This window comes from Gallinula chloropus, assembly GCF_964237585.1.
Source record: "Gallinula chloropus genome assembly, chromosome: 9".
In the NCBI taxonomy this organism is placed as follows: domain Eukaryota; kingdom Metazoa; phylum Chordata; class Aves; order Gruiformes; family Rallidae; genus Gallinula; species Gallinula chloropus.
The window spans coordinates 11,064,090-11,080,092 of record NC_140094.1 but is presented as its reverse complement, the minus strand read 5'-3'; the positions used below and the strand labels follow the sequence as shown (position 1 = coordinate 11,080,092).

Below are 16,003 nucleotides of genomic sequence, written 5' to 3'. Positions count from 1 at the left end.
ACTGGGGCCGCCGGTTCGAGCCCCGAGGGGGGCGGCCGGAGCGGCACCGGGGCTACGGGCACTCTTACCCCGCTACTCGCGGGCGAGACGCGGGGGGCCCAGCGCACATGTGCGGTCGCCCGGCACATGCTCACTGTGCGCGGCGCATGAGCAGACGCGGCGCGGGGACCATCGGACATCTTGGGCCGCCCCGCACGGAGCGGGGAGCGCCGCCGCCAGGCCCCGGGGCGGGAGCAACCCGCCGCCCCCGCGCCTCCCGGCCTGCCCGCCCGCCAGCGGCCTTCCCCGCCCCCGCCTCCCCCAGGCTGTTCAGAGCATCCCTCCTCCCCTCTTGCATTTGTCTTAATTCTTCTCAGAGACAAGATGGCAACGCCGGCGGCGGTAAACCCTCCCGGTGAGTAGCTGCTGCTGCCGTCGCCCCCTGTGCTGCAGGGAGTCCGTCTCGCCCCATGTGGCCCCGCCGCACAACACGTTTCTCTCCCCCCCTCCGCCCCCGCCCCGCCGTAGGCACACATCCCCCCCGGGGGACGGTGCGGTCTCCCCAGCCAGGAGGGCGGGCAGTCCCCGCCGCTCTCCCCTGCGCCCCCGGGCTCGTCCCGCGGGTCGGCGGGGGCCGCTGGCTTCGGGCCGGAGGGGGGCGCGACGCCGGCGGCGGGGAAAGCCGAGCGGCCCCGGGAGAGGAGCCGCCTCGGGAACGCATCGAGCCAGAGCGCTGGGAACCTTTGGCGGGTTCCTCGGGCTGCCCGAGCCCCGCTGCCTCCTCTCGCCCGGCTCGCTGCCGCTGGGTGTAGGCGCTGCAGAAAGGAAGTTTTGCATAAGCATACGCGGTCATATGTCAGGAGAGGAGAGTCCGCGTTCCCCAGCCGAAGCCGGGCGGGAAGGGCGGCAGCGGGGCAGGGCGTTCTGGCCGCGCCGTGCAGACCTGTGCCTGCCCCGGGAGCCGGTGGCAACACTTGGTTTTCCTGCCCGTTCGCTGGCCGGGCTTGTTGTCGGGGTGAAGGGCCGGTTTGCGAGGCTGGCCCGGAGCCACACAGGGCGTCGAAACTGACCAAGGCACCTCCGTGCCTGCGGGGTCTTTGCCATGTGTTTGTTTCCTTGCCAAAGGGTGAAACAAATATATTCTGTTAATACCACATCGACTGAGGGCAGAAACTTACTAAAACTTACTCATTTGGTTTGCTGGGTTTGGGGTGTTTTTTGTAGGGAAAGCTCTTCCCTGCTGTTGTGTTGGGTGTCTCTGAGGTGCAGCGTTTGTTCTGTTGAGAGCGTGATGGGAGTAAAATGGGTTTGGATGAAATGCCGTTGTACATATTTTTGGGATGTATTTGGATCAACTTAGTGTTGGACAAGCAAGTATCCCACGCTAAAAATAAGTGGGGACAATGGGTCGTGCGCCGGGCTCAATACTAATGAAGAATATTTTTATTGAAGGTGGATCCCAGTTTTACTTGTTGTAATCTGCAGTCACACCTTGTCATTTTCTGTAGAGCAAGTTCAGTTCTGACGATTAAGAGCTTGCTTGAGTAAATGCCAACTGCTGTTTAAAGGCTGTTCTTTAGGCTCAGTCCTGCTGCAGTTGGTGGGGCGGCTGTCATACCAAAAGTAAACATTATGATACAAGCAATTAATTTGGTTCAGTAAGTGTCAATAAAGGAAGCAGGAACAGATCTTTGCCAATCAGATTAAGTTTTAATATCAGAATTCTACATGCTAAATGAAAATAAATATTTAATGGAAGATTCTTAGAGGAATGTTCTTTAGCATCCAGGAGCTGTGTCGCGCACAGTAGCGGCTGGGTTCATTGTGTGCACCCGTAGCTGGAATCGGGGAGCTGTTTAGTGGACAAAGTAGGATAGGAACGATGTTTTTTGGTTTGCCATTCTCCTTCCTGCTCCTCCAAGCTCCATGCAGAAGGATCAGCCCTGACCACTTAGTGTCCATGCTGAAATTGCTGAATTTGTGGCTCTTTTGCACCAACCGCTCCCACTTTCTGCTCTCACCCGCCTGCAGCTGCAGCCACAGAAAGGCTGTGGTTGCAGGAGGTATGGTGTGCATGCACCACAGAGCAGCCTCAGAGTAGGGCTTCACAGTTGTTCTCCCCTGACCCAGGGAATACTCACTTTGTGAATTTAGAGAGTGTTACGGGATTATCGAAGAAGCATAAAAAAGCCAGGAGGGAAACGAGAGCCAAGTGTGTTGGCTGCATGTATCTCTGCAGTGATCTGACTTGGTTGAAATTGACTTGCAGTGCCATCCTCAAGCTCTACTACACGCAGACTACTGGTCCAGCAGAAGGATGAGACAACGTGTTGCTTTCCTGAAGTGAACCTTGCTTACTGCTGCAAGGCTGAGGTCTCAGGGCATTGTTTTACTCCTTGTCTAGGCAGTTGAAATGTTTTCTGAGCTGAAAGATAACTTCACTGGCTGCTAATGAGACTCCCACGTTTTCTGTGTGTGAGTGTTGCTGTCAGACAAGTATAGCTATGTGGGGATGAAGTCAAAATGAATTTTTGAGCTGTGAGTAGACCTTCTATCTGTAGTACATATTGCACTTGCGCTACCACGGACAGCAGAAGATAGAGCTGCATAAAATACCTTGGTTTATGCTGCTTGGGGTTTTTTTAAGTCATAATCTGGTAGTTTTGTTGTCTATTTTTTTTATGAAATACAGAGCAGTGCAGAGAAACAATCGAAAGCTGAAGTGAGAGAATTTTAATACTATTTTCTCTTGCAGCCAGATCCTTAGCTGGAGTAACATAAAAGTAGCTCTATTAGTATTGGTGAAGCTGTGCCACCCTACGCCCGTTGACTTTCTGATCCGTGATGTTAGGGGAGCACAATAGAGAGATTAACTTGTTAAGCATCTTTAATGATGATTAGAAATTACAATATGATTAAATTTTTATTAAGCAATTGTCTGGGGTTCTAATAACAGTTGATAATTTAGGCAGGACATTAGCTGGCAGCTACCACAATAGAAATACATGTGATTTTACTCATATTCTACATAGCAGGATGGGGATTAGCAGAGATAGAAAAGCTGTGTGTTCCATAATTCTGGATGTGAAAGCCTTTCAGTGTGGGATCTCCTGCTACAGAGCCACGCACTGCTCTGCAGCACCATCTTCTCTCTCATATTAGATGCAGATTTATCCATTTTCCCCACTGCTGTTTTTTTAATGGTGAGTTTGAGTTTTGCAAGTTCATGGGAGTGGGAGCAGTTTGCAGCCTTTCCTGACTGGGGCTCACAGGAGTTGCAGTGTCAAGGGCTGAGTTGTGGGGGTAAGACCACCTTTGTGGGGTACCTGGGCTGTGTTAGATCTGACCAGTAATTCTTTCTGGTGAAGGTGCTTGTCCATAGCTGCAACTGGACACTGCACTAACAAAACTGGGAGGCTCTGAGACAGTCTTCTTTCCCGTTGCTTAACCCTGGGAATGGGATCTAGTTAGAAGTACTTTGTTCATTTGTCGTAATCTGGATGACTAACTGAAGTGTGAAACACAATACAGGTGTGTGGGAAGCTCATCTGCATTGGCACAAAGCATCGGAGTTCATTTATTTCCTCCTGAAACAAGATTGGCATATTAAATGGGATTTAAGAACAAAAAAAAATGTGTAGGTGTAACAAGCATTTCATAAATTACTGCTTGCAGAGAAGTAACTTAGTGCCATGTCTGTTATAAATGTATATATTTTTGGAATGCAAACTTGTCCGTAACTGTTGCTACTTTGGGGTCAAATGTTGCTTGAGTGCTGTACATGGTGTGGTCTTGGGTGATCTTAAAGGTCATTTCCAACCTTGTGATTCTGTGATACTGTTCCAATCTGGCTCAGTCCTATGGGTGGTCCTGGAGTGGCAACTTTCTGCCCTGATCAGGTGATATGAAATGAGCTGGTTGTATCCTTTTAGCTCTCCCTGGTGATGCATCCCTAGGTGGAAGGACCACCCTGGGTAGTACCCACAGGTGTGTTGTCAAACACCACAAGTTTGTAAGTCAAGTCAGAAGAAACCATGAGATTTCAGAGGTTACCCAGAGTTACACAAGAAGGCAGATCCCTTATGATGCATTTTTGGCTATGTTTTGAGATATTGTGTGTCCTTAATTAAAAAAAAAAAAAGTAACTGGGTTGTTCACATGATCACTAAAGCTCCTGTAAGTATTTATTTTAGGCAGAGAGCCCAAAGCCTAAAGGTATGGAGAATAGCATGTCCCCAGAAGGGCATCTACTGGAGATGTCTTTAATGAGAGATGGTGGGTCATAGGAGTTGCTGTGGCTTAAGACCACGGTAGCTGATGGGGGGTACTTTTAGCCTATGGCTAAAAGTATATATATATATATATATAAAAGTATATATATATATATATATGGGGTTGAATAATGATTAAATAAGTTCTCTTTACTTTCAGTTTGTGATGAGCTAACAGCAAATTTTATGTTGCATCAGTGAAAACTCATAACTCACCCCCACATCTGGGCTCTTGCTTTAGGCAAAGCATTGAGTTTTGGGAGTTGGTTTTGTTTGTCTTTGTTTGACTTGGGAGTTAAGTGGAGATAAATAGTTCTCCTGTTTCAGCCGAACATTATTCTGAGAGCCAAATCATCTGTTAGCCAGTCTTACATTTGCACTCAAATTACTAAGATATTAAGTGCGGTGAATGAATTTTCTTGATGCTACCTGTTCCTTATTCCCAAAAGAAATTGGCTTTCTGAAGCTGATAATCTGGTCATCCTTTTCTTTAGCTTTCATACAGCTTTGAAATTGATGATTAAAAGAAATAGATATCTATATTGCGATGATTTAGGTATCAAAATTGTCTATTTAACTCAGAGCCCAAAAGTTGTGTTTTACTGCCGTGGTAGTAACGGCTTTGTTCTTTATTACAATAGAGACTATCCAGTAAACTCCCAAATCGATTTAAGAGCATCCTGAGCAGTAAATGGAGTGTTCTGGTGATGGAGGTTGTAATGGGCTCTGATGTTTCTGTGATGCAAAAACGTAGTCATCTAAGATAATGTTGAAACAAAGGTCTCAAAAATGGAGCACTTATTAGCTAATGGGGGGTTCCATTTGCAGATCTTTTTCTCCTTGTATTTTCATATCTTTCCTACTGCAGAATTGGTCCATATTTCAGTTAAACTGTGGTATGAGATGATAGTGCCTCTTGAATTGTTCTGTGATAATAGTTTCTCCTTCAGGACTGTGTACTGAACAGTAACTTGCATTGAAGAAATGTCATCTTTTGCTGTTTCTCATATGTAGGGCATATAAAGGATTTCATTTCAGGATATCTCTTCTATCACAGAATATTTATTTAAAATTTGCATATGTAGCTTGTGGTTCATTCCCAATATTTTTTTCAAATAGAAAAATGTTTCCCCATGCCTCTTAATAAAAATGCAAACCAAACCAGATAATGCTGATTTCTGTAATACCAGATGGTATTGCTGATTTTTCTTTCCAGTAAGGAAAAATTGCTGCAGAGATTAGGTAGCAAAGGGGGAAAAAATAGCCTTTTCAAAACAGTCAAGGCAAAATAACGCTGTTGATGCGGTGATTATTGTTATTAAGAGGACAAAAATGAGGCTGTCATTATGAAGATGTATTCAGAGATTATGCTTAAATGGCTTGTGAAGATCAGATATGTGTGTCGTTCAGGGTAATTTTGGGGGGCTTGCTGCTCTGTAACTGACAAGTAAGAATGAAAAATGTCTTAATTCAGTGCTACCTGCAGAAAGTACGATGTTATTAAATTTTTGCAATAGAAAAAGGAAAGAGAGGTCTCCAGTTAAAACATGGGAATTTAGATCTCAGGTCTTGTAGCTCTCTGGCAGATTTTCCAGTCTATGTATAGCAGAGTGTCTTTGGGTGGCCAGCAGTATTTAGAGAGAGATGAATCAGCTCTGGATGAGCTGTTCTGTCTAGCCAGCGCTGTGGAGTGCAGACGCTGCCCTGAGTGCACAAGTAGGCAGATACCAACCCAAGCTACAGTCGTCTTGGCAGTAGCAGTGTGCTCAAAAAAGGTTATGTGGGAAAGAAATCCGCAAAGATAAAGGGACTCTTTCACCCATATCTGTAGGAGAATTTGTGCAAAAAAGGAAAATCAGATTTGCAGGACAATCCAGGGAAAAACATGGAAATTTCAGAAATCTGGGGTTGGCGCTTGCTGTAGAAACAGTTGGTAGAGTTCACGTCTTGTGAACAGTATTTCCTTTGTTTGGATATAAAACATTTTCTGTCACCTCATCTGTATCAATCATTCTGTCAAATGAGGAAAAGAAAACTTTTATAAGGCTGCATCTGTACATTTTGGTGTCTGGTGATACGATGGATGCACAGTGTTAGCGAAGAAAAAACTTCAAAAAATTAATCATTCTTTATCTTCCATTGGTTAAAATAAGAATCCAGATGTAAGTTAATTGACTGAATAAACACACATGGACCAAATACTTTTTGGTACTCTTGAAGGAACTACTTTGTCACACGCTGTTACAGGATTTCAGCCAAATCTGGTCTGTAAAGTCCTGAAGTTACATGGTTTGAAACTTCAGTACCAAACCTGGAATGCCAATTTCTTAGAAGAGCCAATTCAAACTTTAATTTGGGTAGTCAAAATTTCAAATGGGTCTCGGGTTTATTGTTTACATGGATTAATGGCTTTAGTCATGCAGTGGGTAATGAATTGGAAGCTGTTTTCAAGATAGATGTAATTTCCTTTTTTGTACCCAAGGCACGCTGGTCTTCCTTGGGCAAAGCCATCTGCACGCGGAGAAAGAGAAATCCTTTGTTTGGCGTACTTGATGTGTCGATAAACATTTCTAAACTTTCTGTTGCTTCTCCTTTTTTCAGCTTTTATTTCCATTTTGCCTATCTTTAGTACTCCTGTCCTGCAGTTTCAGTCCTGCTTTCCACTTACGTGCCTTTGCCTTCCTCACAACTCCCGTGACTCCCGTATTTTCACGGTGGTGCGGCACTGAGTTATGTATTGACTTCTCAGTTAGTGTTGTTCAAATGTAAATGAATCCTGGTGTTGTACTAGTGCTACTCCCAAGTCTTATAAATTCAGATTCCGTTCTGTAGGTAGTATCTGACCTCCCCCTTAGGGAGAAGTGATGCTTTTTCTGTTGTAAGTAGCATCTGTGCTGCCGTCCCGTGTAACTCAGCAGGTACTGTAAGGTAGTGTCAGTTGGCTTGAATTGGGAGTCTGTATTAGCTTACATCTGCCCTAGATGTATATATGTTCTGTTTTGTTCAGGGACAGCTCATGATACTCATTTCAAATGTTTAGAGTTGGGGGGCTGCAGTTTTTCTCATCTAAATGTCAACTGCATGTGAGAAATAGAATAATATAAAATAATTTTTTTTTTTCTAATCAAGCAAAAGGGGTGTTGAATTGTTTAATTACTGGCTTTGCCAGTGATTTTTTGCAGATGGGAAGGCTTTTCAGGTAAGTTGCTCATACGAAATGCCTGAAATGGATAGTAATTAACAACTGGCTCTTCATTGGTATGTTAATTACGCTGCCATTTGTCCTGGTGCCTGTCCTTGTTTAGATGTTCAGTTACACTGAACTGAAGCGTTCATTTCCTGGCAAACACAGAATGTATCAGAACAGTTTGACTCTCAGATATATGCAAATATTTTATGGGAAGAGGCATGCCAGTAAATCACTGAGCTGCAAAGAACAAAAACACTGCATATTTGTATTCCTCAGAGGTAAAAGCAAAACCTGTTTCTGTGCAATATATGGGCCTGATTTTGAAAAATGGTCTCCAGTACTTTCCCAGTAATAATCCAGAACACAACTTCATGAAAGTAGGTAATTTTAGGGACTTGTTACTGCTGTCTTTCTCTGTTAGTAAAGGTAGGTGGGCATCTGGGTGGTGTTAAGTGCACTTGCAATGTGTGTATTTTTAAAGCTGTTGCCTGTGATACCTCCTTGTTTTGAATCTATTCTGATGAATAGATCACATCAATAGTCTCAGATCTTACTTAACTTACTGGTTTGTGCGTTTAAGAATGCAGATTGTCTTCTGTTATTTGAATGGAGCCTTGCAGATTTCATCTGATCTCCAGATAACTACTGCCATTGGTAAAGCCAGACTGCATCTGGTATGCCTTTCAAAGTTTTGGTAAAGCCAGACTGCGTCTGGTATGCCTTTCAAAGTTACTTGGTAAGGTTCTGAAGGCTGGCATGGTGGTGTGGCTGACCAGCATGTTGGTATGAGGCGAGTATTTTAATTTGCTAAGCTTCTGCCATGTGGAAAGGGGTTAGTCTGCACAACCCATGATGGCCCTCCATGCTGGCAGAAGTCAGCCCCTGAAATTAGGTGCTGGTTTTAACAGTAGCTATGGGAAGTGGATTATAGTCATATAATTAGCTATAAAATGGCACTAGTTACTGTGTGTGACTGTGCTCTGAGTCATGTTTGATCTGTTCATTGCCAAAAAAATTATTGCAGTTGGTACTGAAGAGCCAGCATGGCTGTGGATGGGTCTCCATTGTTTCATGTCCAACAGGCAAAGTTGCTAGCTCAGTTTTGAGTCCAACTTTTAAGACTTAAAGTGCTGTTAGCTGGAAAAGCTTGGTTTGAAACACTGAATTCTTGTGTTCCCAACCACTTTCGCAGCAGCCCGTGGAGACAGGCCTGTGAGAGGGTTTGGGAAAACAGAGGTCAGTCTGATGACTGCTCCTGTGAGTCATGTTTGTGTCACAGTATATGGGAACACCAATGGTTTTCTCAAGTTTAGTTATTTTTTTTAAAGCATCTTAAGGGATCTCCTGGCCTTCCACTCTGTCACCCTGAAACTGCTCTGTACTTTCTGTAGTGAATAGTGGTTTGACCAGCAGAAAGCAAGGCTGTGCAATCAAACCTTCCCTTTATTTTTATGAGATTCTGGGATAAATGCTCCCCTTCTAATTTATTTTCTTGATGTTTTCCTGTAAAACAGACAATTTTTCTAGTTTATATTAAAAAAAGAGAGAAAAAGTAAAAAGTTTAATTTGCTGTGCCGCTGGGTTTGTGGGAACAGCAGTTGCATGTTAGCTGCATTGTATTTTTGCTTACCAGTGAAGGTTTGAAGTACCCATTTTCATTGCTGAAATTAAAGTAAATGAACCATAACTAAGAAAAATGCAGGAGTATTTCCAAACTCTTTTATGAGGGCTGGGAAATAAGAAGACTTTCTGAATGTGTGGGCACATTTAAAAGTTGTCCTGATAATTATTTGTTAACTTGTGGACATCAGTTTCTATGAAAGAAACTTCAGGGGTATTCAGACCTTTATTGACTATGTGTAGTTTAGGTGGAAGAGGTGTCTACCTGCACTGCAGGAGGATCAAAGCCTCCTGAGGTGTCTGGGACCTCCTGCCTGCAAGGTTCTTGGAGGTTTCCTCCATTCATGGTGATCAAAGAGAGATAGGGTCTGCTCCACCTGCCCTGCACCATGGCCCTGGTGTCGATTAAAGGCTAATGGGGTGGTTTTGAGCTACATCTTTGAGCGATGACAACTGGCAGTTGAGGTGCTGGGGGCATGTTGTATTTTTTTTCCTTCTTTTGTGTTGATGGACACTGAAATACTTAGGTTTATGCAGGTATTTGGAGTTCCTTGTAGTTTATTCAAGCTTGAGACTTAGTTCTCAAATGATCACAGTGGTTGGTTTTATTTCTTCTACATTAAACTGAATGTTCCTGTACTTGCTGTACTCTGTGATGTCTTCCTGATACACCAAATTAACCTGTGTTTTCTGAGATGCAGTAGTCTTCTGGTTAAATATATCTTCATACTCTTTTACTCTTTGAACAGGCTAACTCCATACCTTTCCAGATTGTTTCCTGACTCAAGTTTTAATCTTGTTTTTTTAATGGTGTCCTCTTTCTCTTCTTAAGCCCTTTGGTTTGGAGCTGTAAATGGGGCTGAGGGTCATGAAGATTTTTAACATTTTAATGAATGCTGCCAGTTGGAATATCTTTTGATCTCCAGAGTTTTCCCTTCTGATACTTGTGCTTCTCCCTCCACATTCCATTTGTGTTTTAAAAAAGGAGGCCATGGAAATCTGTAAGTAATGTTTGAGGTTAGGCAGCTGTAGAATGGGACCGTAAAACAAAATTTTAATGCTGCAGTACAGTAGCTGAATTAAAAGATGGGTGGTTTTACTTGGCATTTTGGTTGAGTAGCATCAGTTGGAGATGTGTGAGTGGGTGGAAAGAATATTAACATGAAGTTCATCCTGAATTATGTTTTGCTTGAGGAAAACTATTCATTAGTCTCATAGCTGGCACATGCCTTTTTATTCCTTCTCTAAAGTAGTATCTGACTACTTTGATGAAAAGGTTGATATGACATTAAGGAAGTGGTTCTGCCTCATCTACTGATGATGTGCGAAAGACTTTCTGCCCTTGGCAGAACTGAGTAAGACACAGGCAGTGTGCCAGTCCTCACTTTGCTCTAGGAAGGGCATACGTGGGGTAAATGTTTCAGGGGACGCAGAGTCGCGGCTCCGTCTCTTAGAGTTGCATGTGGAGGTTAATCATTTTCTCTCCCTGTTCAGCTCCAGAGCTCAAATTGTGTCTCCACCTAAACCCCTTTGTTGGTGTTGTTTTGTCGAGATGGTCTTAGGACAGAGTGTTCTTTCATCATTGTTACGTTTAAAATGACCATGGTAATTATGAGTAAGATTTTCAGAGACCAATAAATTCTCACTGTGGGGGAAAATGCTTGGCTGTTAGAAGGTACCTGGGTTTTCCAGTGTTACCACTGGCTGGCTGTCTTCTGTCCAGGAACCGACCAGGGAAAGCAGGCAGTCTTGTGGTACAGGCATTGAACACACGGTACAAATTTACTACAGGCTTCCTGCTTAACCTCTGACAAGTAATATCCCCGGGTCATTGTTAAGCCATGTGATTTTCCTTTCCCTTTCTCTGCCCTGCAGTATGCATACCCTCTTTATATGTCATTATGTTTTCTGGGATGGTTTTTTCATGTGTGTCTGGTATAAAATGACATATTTGTAGGAGAGTGTGGAGTACCAATCCTGGAGCAAGCAGGAAATTTTCTGGTTTTTTTTCATTGTGATGTACTAATTGGTAATTTTTTAATAACAGACTTTAATTGCAAGCACATTTATGTTGGATCTGCAAAGATATTTTTTTTTCTCCTCTTTGGAAGAAGAGGAGATTAAAAACCAGAATATACAGCTTCTTTCTCCTCAGAAACAGCAGATATTATTTATTCCAGGCACATGAATAACCATTAATTTGTATTTTCTTTATACAGTAGGTGTGACGTTGGGATAATGTGCTTTTTGAATGTCTCGGCAAAATATATATGTGAACATAGATGGATAGCTATTTCAGTGCTGAATTACCACCGATCCACCTAGCTTTAAAGTCTTAATATAAGCTTTACACATTATATCTTGCTATCTTGACTTACGGCTGCTTTTGGCACTTAATTTGCCTTTGAAAACACATTGGTTTGTTCCCAGCCAGTTACAGTTTGAATTGATTGAGAGCAAAATATTCATTGCTTCATACACAAAAGAAATGATCAAACAATATGAAAAACACAGTTACACAGAGTGAAAATAACAAGATAATTTTCAAATGTTTGTTGTGTAGTTGAGAGTTCATTTTAAAAAGCAGGAAAACATGTTAAATGGGGCTATTTGGTTAGTATGATAACTCAAACTGCTCTTCAGATCCAGCCAATGAGCTCTATTTATTGGCAGGAGATACATTTTCAGAAATCAAGTGATGATTCTTTCTAATGTTCGCTGTAATGATGAAGTGTGTGCAGTGATTTCTTGCTAAGCCCATTTGGCTGCCACTGGTTGGTTGCTTTGTTACGGAGAGTCCCTGTCGTCGCTGGTACCTGATCGCCAAGTTTGGCGTTCAGGACTAATTTTATATGTCCTTTGTACTTTTCTGTGCTGCTCCTCAGTCAGCAAATAGCAAAACAAAAACTTAGTTTGGTCAATATTTACAGACAAATATTCAGCTTGTTTTTTGACAAACATCCAGTTTGTTTATAGTGGGGGGTTTTCTCAGTATCGTTCTTCACTTCTGTATTTGATGTATCCACAGAACTGTCTGTATACTTTAGGGAACAAATGTCTTGTAATGGATGTTGAATCATGTTTAATATGAATATGGGGACATGGGAAAAGGATGGTTTGTTGTTAGATGTTTTCATTTAGTAGTTCACTGGTAGAAGACCCGGTGAGTTGTTGTAATTCTGAAGAAGCAGTATGAGTGTGGCCATTACAGCTGCGCACTTCTTGAAAGCCTAGCAGAGCCTGCCTGGAAACTTCATTTTCTCTCTTACTTTAAAATTGGTAATTTTAAAAGGCAAAGTATGAGATTCAGTATTTTAAAAGCTGTTCAGGAAATAGCTCCGTGAAGAAGTCAAGCAGAAGAAAGTGTTCCAAAATTCGTGACAAATTCTTCAGTCTGTATTAAACCTAAAGTAACAGTAAAGAATCTTCTGCAGTAAAGTGTTGCAGTGTTTTGTATTTACTGTATGCCTATGAAGGTTTCCCTTATGCCATATTCTTGGGGTTTTCTATTTGGACCATATGTTGGAATGAAAAATTCTAGAAAGTAAGGCAAAAAATGCAAACACAGCTACCTTGGAACTTCCAAAAGCCTCTGGGTTTTTATTTCTTTGTTGTTGTTGTTATTTGCAGACATGAAAGATGTAATCTGTAAAATTATCTAAAAGGCAGAAATGTTCTAAAAAGTGAAGTTGATGGTGCTGAGGCAATGAAAAGCAGAAAAACTACTAACAGCTTTATTTGCAACTATTCTTTGCTTGCAGAAAAATTCAGGGTTTGGAAAACTCATCTTCAAAGATAAGGGTAGCTGCTAATATGGGTTGGTGTGTCAGAGGAGTTAAGATGTCAGAAGATGTTCTGAAGGCTGTCCTCTGCAGGAGATAAAACTGAATGTATCCAGATCTCTGACAGATGCCAGCTGAATGCTGTGGGGATGCTGGTGTGTTCTTTCAAGTGGCTTTTCGAGGTCCAGTTCAGTTTGAATCTGAAATTTTCTTATCCACAACCCTTTTCTGTGGTCTGAAGATTGGACTATAGTGCTTCATAAACTGGGCCTGGACCTTGGAAAAATAATGGCTTGGAGTAATAGATTACACAACCAGTCTATTCACTTGTATATCTCATTTGAGTCATGGAAGCTTTTGATCCCTTTCACTGCTATGGGGATGTGAGGTTAGCTGTTTTCTCCCATATCTGGAGAAAAAAATACAAGAAATCTTATTCAGAAAATATCCTTTGACTTGCTGACAGTTCAGGAAGGGATGAAAGGAGCTGAATATTTAATAGACAAGGCTGGTTTTTCAGAATGGACTTAAATCTGGTTTTATATTTCCCTCAATTTTTGCACACGGAATGTTGCTTGAGAAATGCTGAGGAAAGGGAGTACTACACTACACCCTCTTTGGAACATGTTTTATCATGCACGGTGATATTCTTTTTAGGGTGTTTCACATAAAAATCTTTGTTCTTGTTAATAAATTGGGATGTGGAAGCACCTGAAAAGCCAGTTAATTATCGTAACATCAAATAAGCATCATTTGCTTGTTGATCAAGCAGAACTGAAGTCATTAGTGCTATCAATAAAATACTGTTTAATGAAAACAAGAGCATTCTGATTACCCAACAGTGCCCAAGGACACTGTAAATATACTGATAATTAAGTATGTGGTGATGCAAGTTGCTGTTCTGAATGATAGTTAGAATTAACATACCCTTCTGAGGCACACGTAAAAATACCCCTTTGTAATAAATAATTAAGGTGTTTGAAGGACATGAGTAAGCAATTTTCAATGAATTATTTAAGTCAGTGGTCTAAATTTTGTCTCATCGTAGTTGGACTGTGTTGTTCCTGAACTTTCCATGGATGGTGGGGAGTGGATGTCTCCATATGTGTGAATGCTTGGGAAAGACCTCAGGTCTATGACCCCAGCTTGGTCAGCGGCTTGCAGGACAGCCTGTGGGCCACCACCATAGCATCAGTGGTCAGTTCAATCTGTAGTTTGTTTGAAATACTTTGTGCAGATCTTTCATGGTCTGCCTTTCCAGTCTCTCCATGATTTGGCTCAGTAAGATGACTACCAGAGGTTATTTCTTCAGGGGATTGACCCTCTGTTGTAGTAGGGAGGTCGGGTACAAGATACTACTTCTGGCTGGCTGGCTCTTTGGACTTTCACATTTTTAAATTCAGCATGAATTCTGTAAATAGTTGCACTTGGGAACTTGGCTGGTGCTTGCTGTCCTTGTCCACCTCAGTGGAAACGGATTATAAGAATATTTATGTGAAACAATTATAAGAGGGGACGAGGAATGAATTCATTCACAAAAGCATCTCAGCTTATCATTACAGAAACACTTTGTCAAAGTTCTTCCTATTTGAAGGAAAAATTACAGTCAGAAATACTGCCTTGCATGCTCTTGCAATCTGATAGCTGGCTTCTGCTGTAGTTAACAGAAAATATGGACAAGAATCAAGTGAGCTTGGTTCTTGAGTCACATGAAATGACTTTCGTGTGAATTCTGGGCATTTCTGCACAGAGAGGAAAGGCAAAATAGTTGACAGAAGGCTTTGGATTCCTGGGAAGGATAGGCTATCCCTCATCAGCATTTGGTTAAGATCAGTTTTGGACAACTCTGTAGGCAGGTTTATTATCCATTGCCTCTGTTTCATTGCATAATTAGAGCTGCTCAGTATGTTTTGTGTAGTTCATAGGGGCTTAGAGCACTGTCGCCCTGTTATGGATGATCCACTCTGGAGAACCACAGTATGGATCTCAGCAGGGTTTTTCTTGGACATAACCTTATACGTATTTTAATAGTGGTTTCAAAAGGATTTCTACAAATCGGTGGTTGAATTTGTACATGAACAAAATAGATTTGCGGTCAAGCATGGGTATTTGGTAAAAATTGAAACCAGCTTCTATTGTTGGAAAAACATTTGCTAGATAGATAGTAAAAAGCCAGACTTCTTGGTAGAAGATAATAGAACTATGATTTAAAAATAAATAATTTGTAGATGAGTGAATAAAAATTTAGTCTAAAGTAATGAGAGTAACTGCTCGATAGCTTATCTGCACTCATTGGTATTTCATGGTCATAAAACAGTTGCATAGGAGTTTATAAAAGGACATTAGCTTGTAAATATCTTTGGACAAATACCTCGTAGAACAGGGAAATGAAACAATATGGGAAAGGACAAAGAGCAGTGATGATGTAAAACTAGTAATCAGTGATCTGGAGCAAGGGCATACTAGGGATGATTAGATATAATTAATAGTGGTAGTTGGATAATTTCTTGCCTTTGGAGAAGCAGCACACTCAAGAAACACTGCATCCACAGCTTGTGATGTAAAAACTGGCAGTCCTGTCCCACGAGAAAGATTTCTTCAAGCTCAGCATGCCACTTCCAGTGCTGGCCGAAAGCAGGTGCTTGAAGGAGAAGAAAACCAGAGCAAGCATGTGTGGTGCTTCCCCTGGGTACCTTCCCACGCTCCAGCGATGTGTGACTCAGAGGCTCCTTGAGCCAGGCATGACATTTGTACATTTGTATTTTGTAGCACTCAGTGGGTTTCTTTTCCACAGGCTCTACTAAAAATCCATCTGAATTTCTAGTATCCGTAGCTTCCCGTTGCAGGGAGTCTGGAGCATGCAAAGATGCTCTTGACTGCTCAGGAACGCTTTGCCAAAAGTAGTAAGGGTGAGGGAAGATAAAAAAGGTGAAAAGGGACAAGTTGTGGGACAGTTTTGACAGTAGCTGAAACAATTTGAAATTGAGGACTGGGCAAGCTTGGGGCAGCTTCCAAGAGGGACAAGCAATGCAATGGGAGGAGGAATCTAGGTTTAGCTGCTCTGGTTTATGTATCCAGTCATGAGGATGTCGAGTGAGGGACATGACATTGAGCAAGGCAGGAAATAAGGAATGGTTGGATGAGAGGGTTTTTCTGTGCAG

At 42.2% G+C, this 16,003-nt stretch overlaps 1 protein-coding gene across 1 annotated transcript in view; it reads left to right on the top strand.

The window, feature by feature from the left end:
* Positions 1-363: 363 nt before the first annotated feature.
* The window catches only part of ARNT2 (aryl hydrocarbon receptor nuclear translocator 2), a gene marked incomplete at both ends in the record, with an annotated part of 97,705 nt that continues 82,065 nt past the window's right edge, over positions 364-16,003 (top strand). Inside the window, one exon of the mRNA XM_084267822.1 lies at positions 364-394. Coding sequence (XP_084123948.1) covers positions 364-394 — 31 coding nt within the window. The remainder of the gene's footprint in view (positions 395-16,003) is intronic.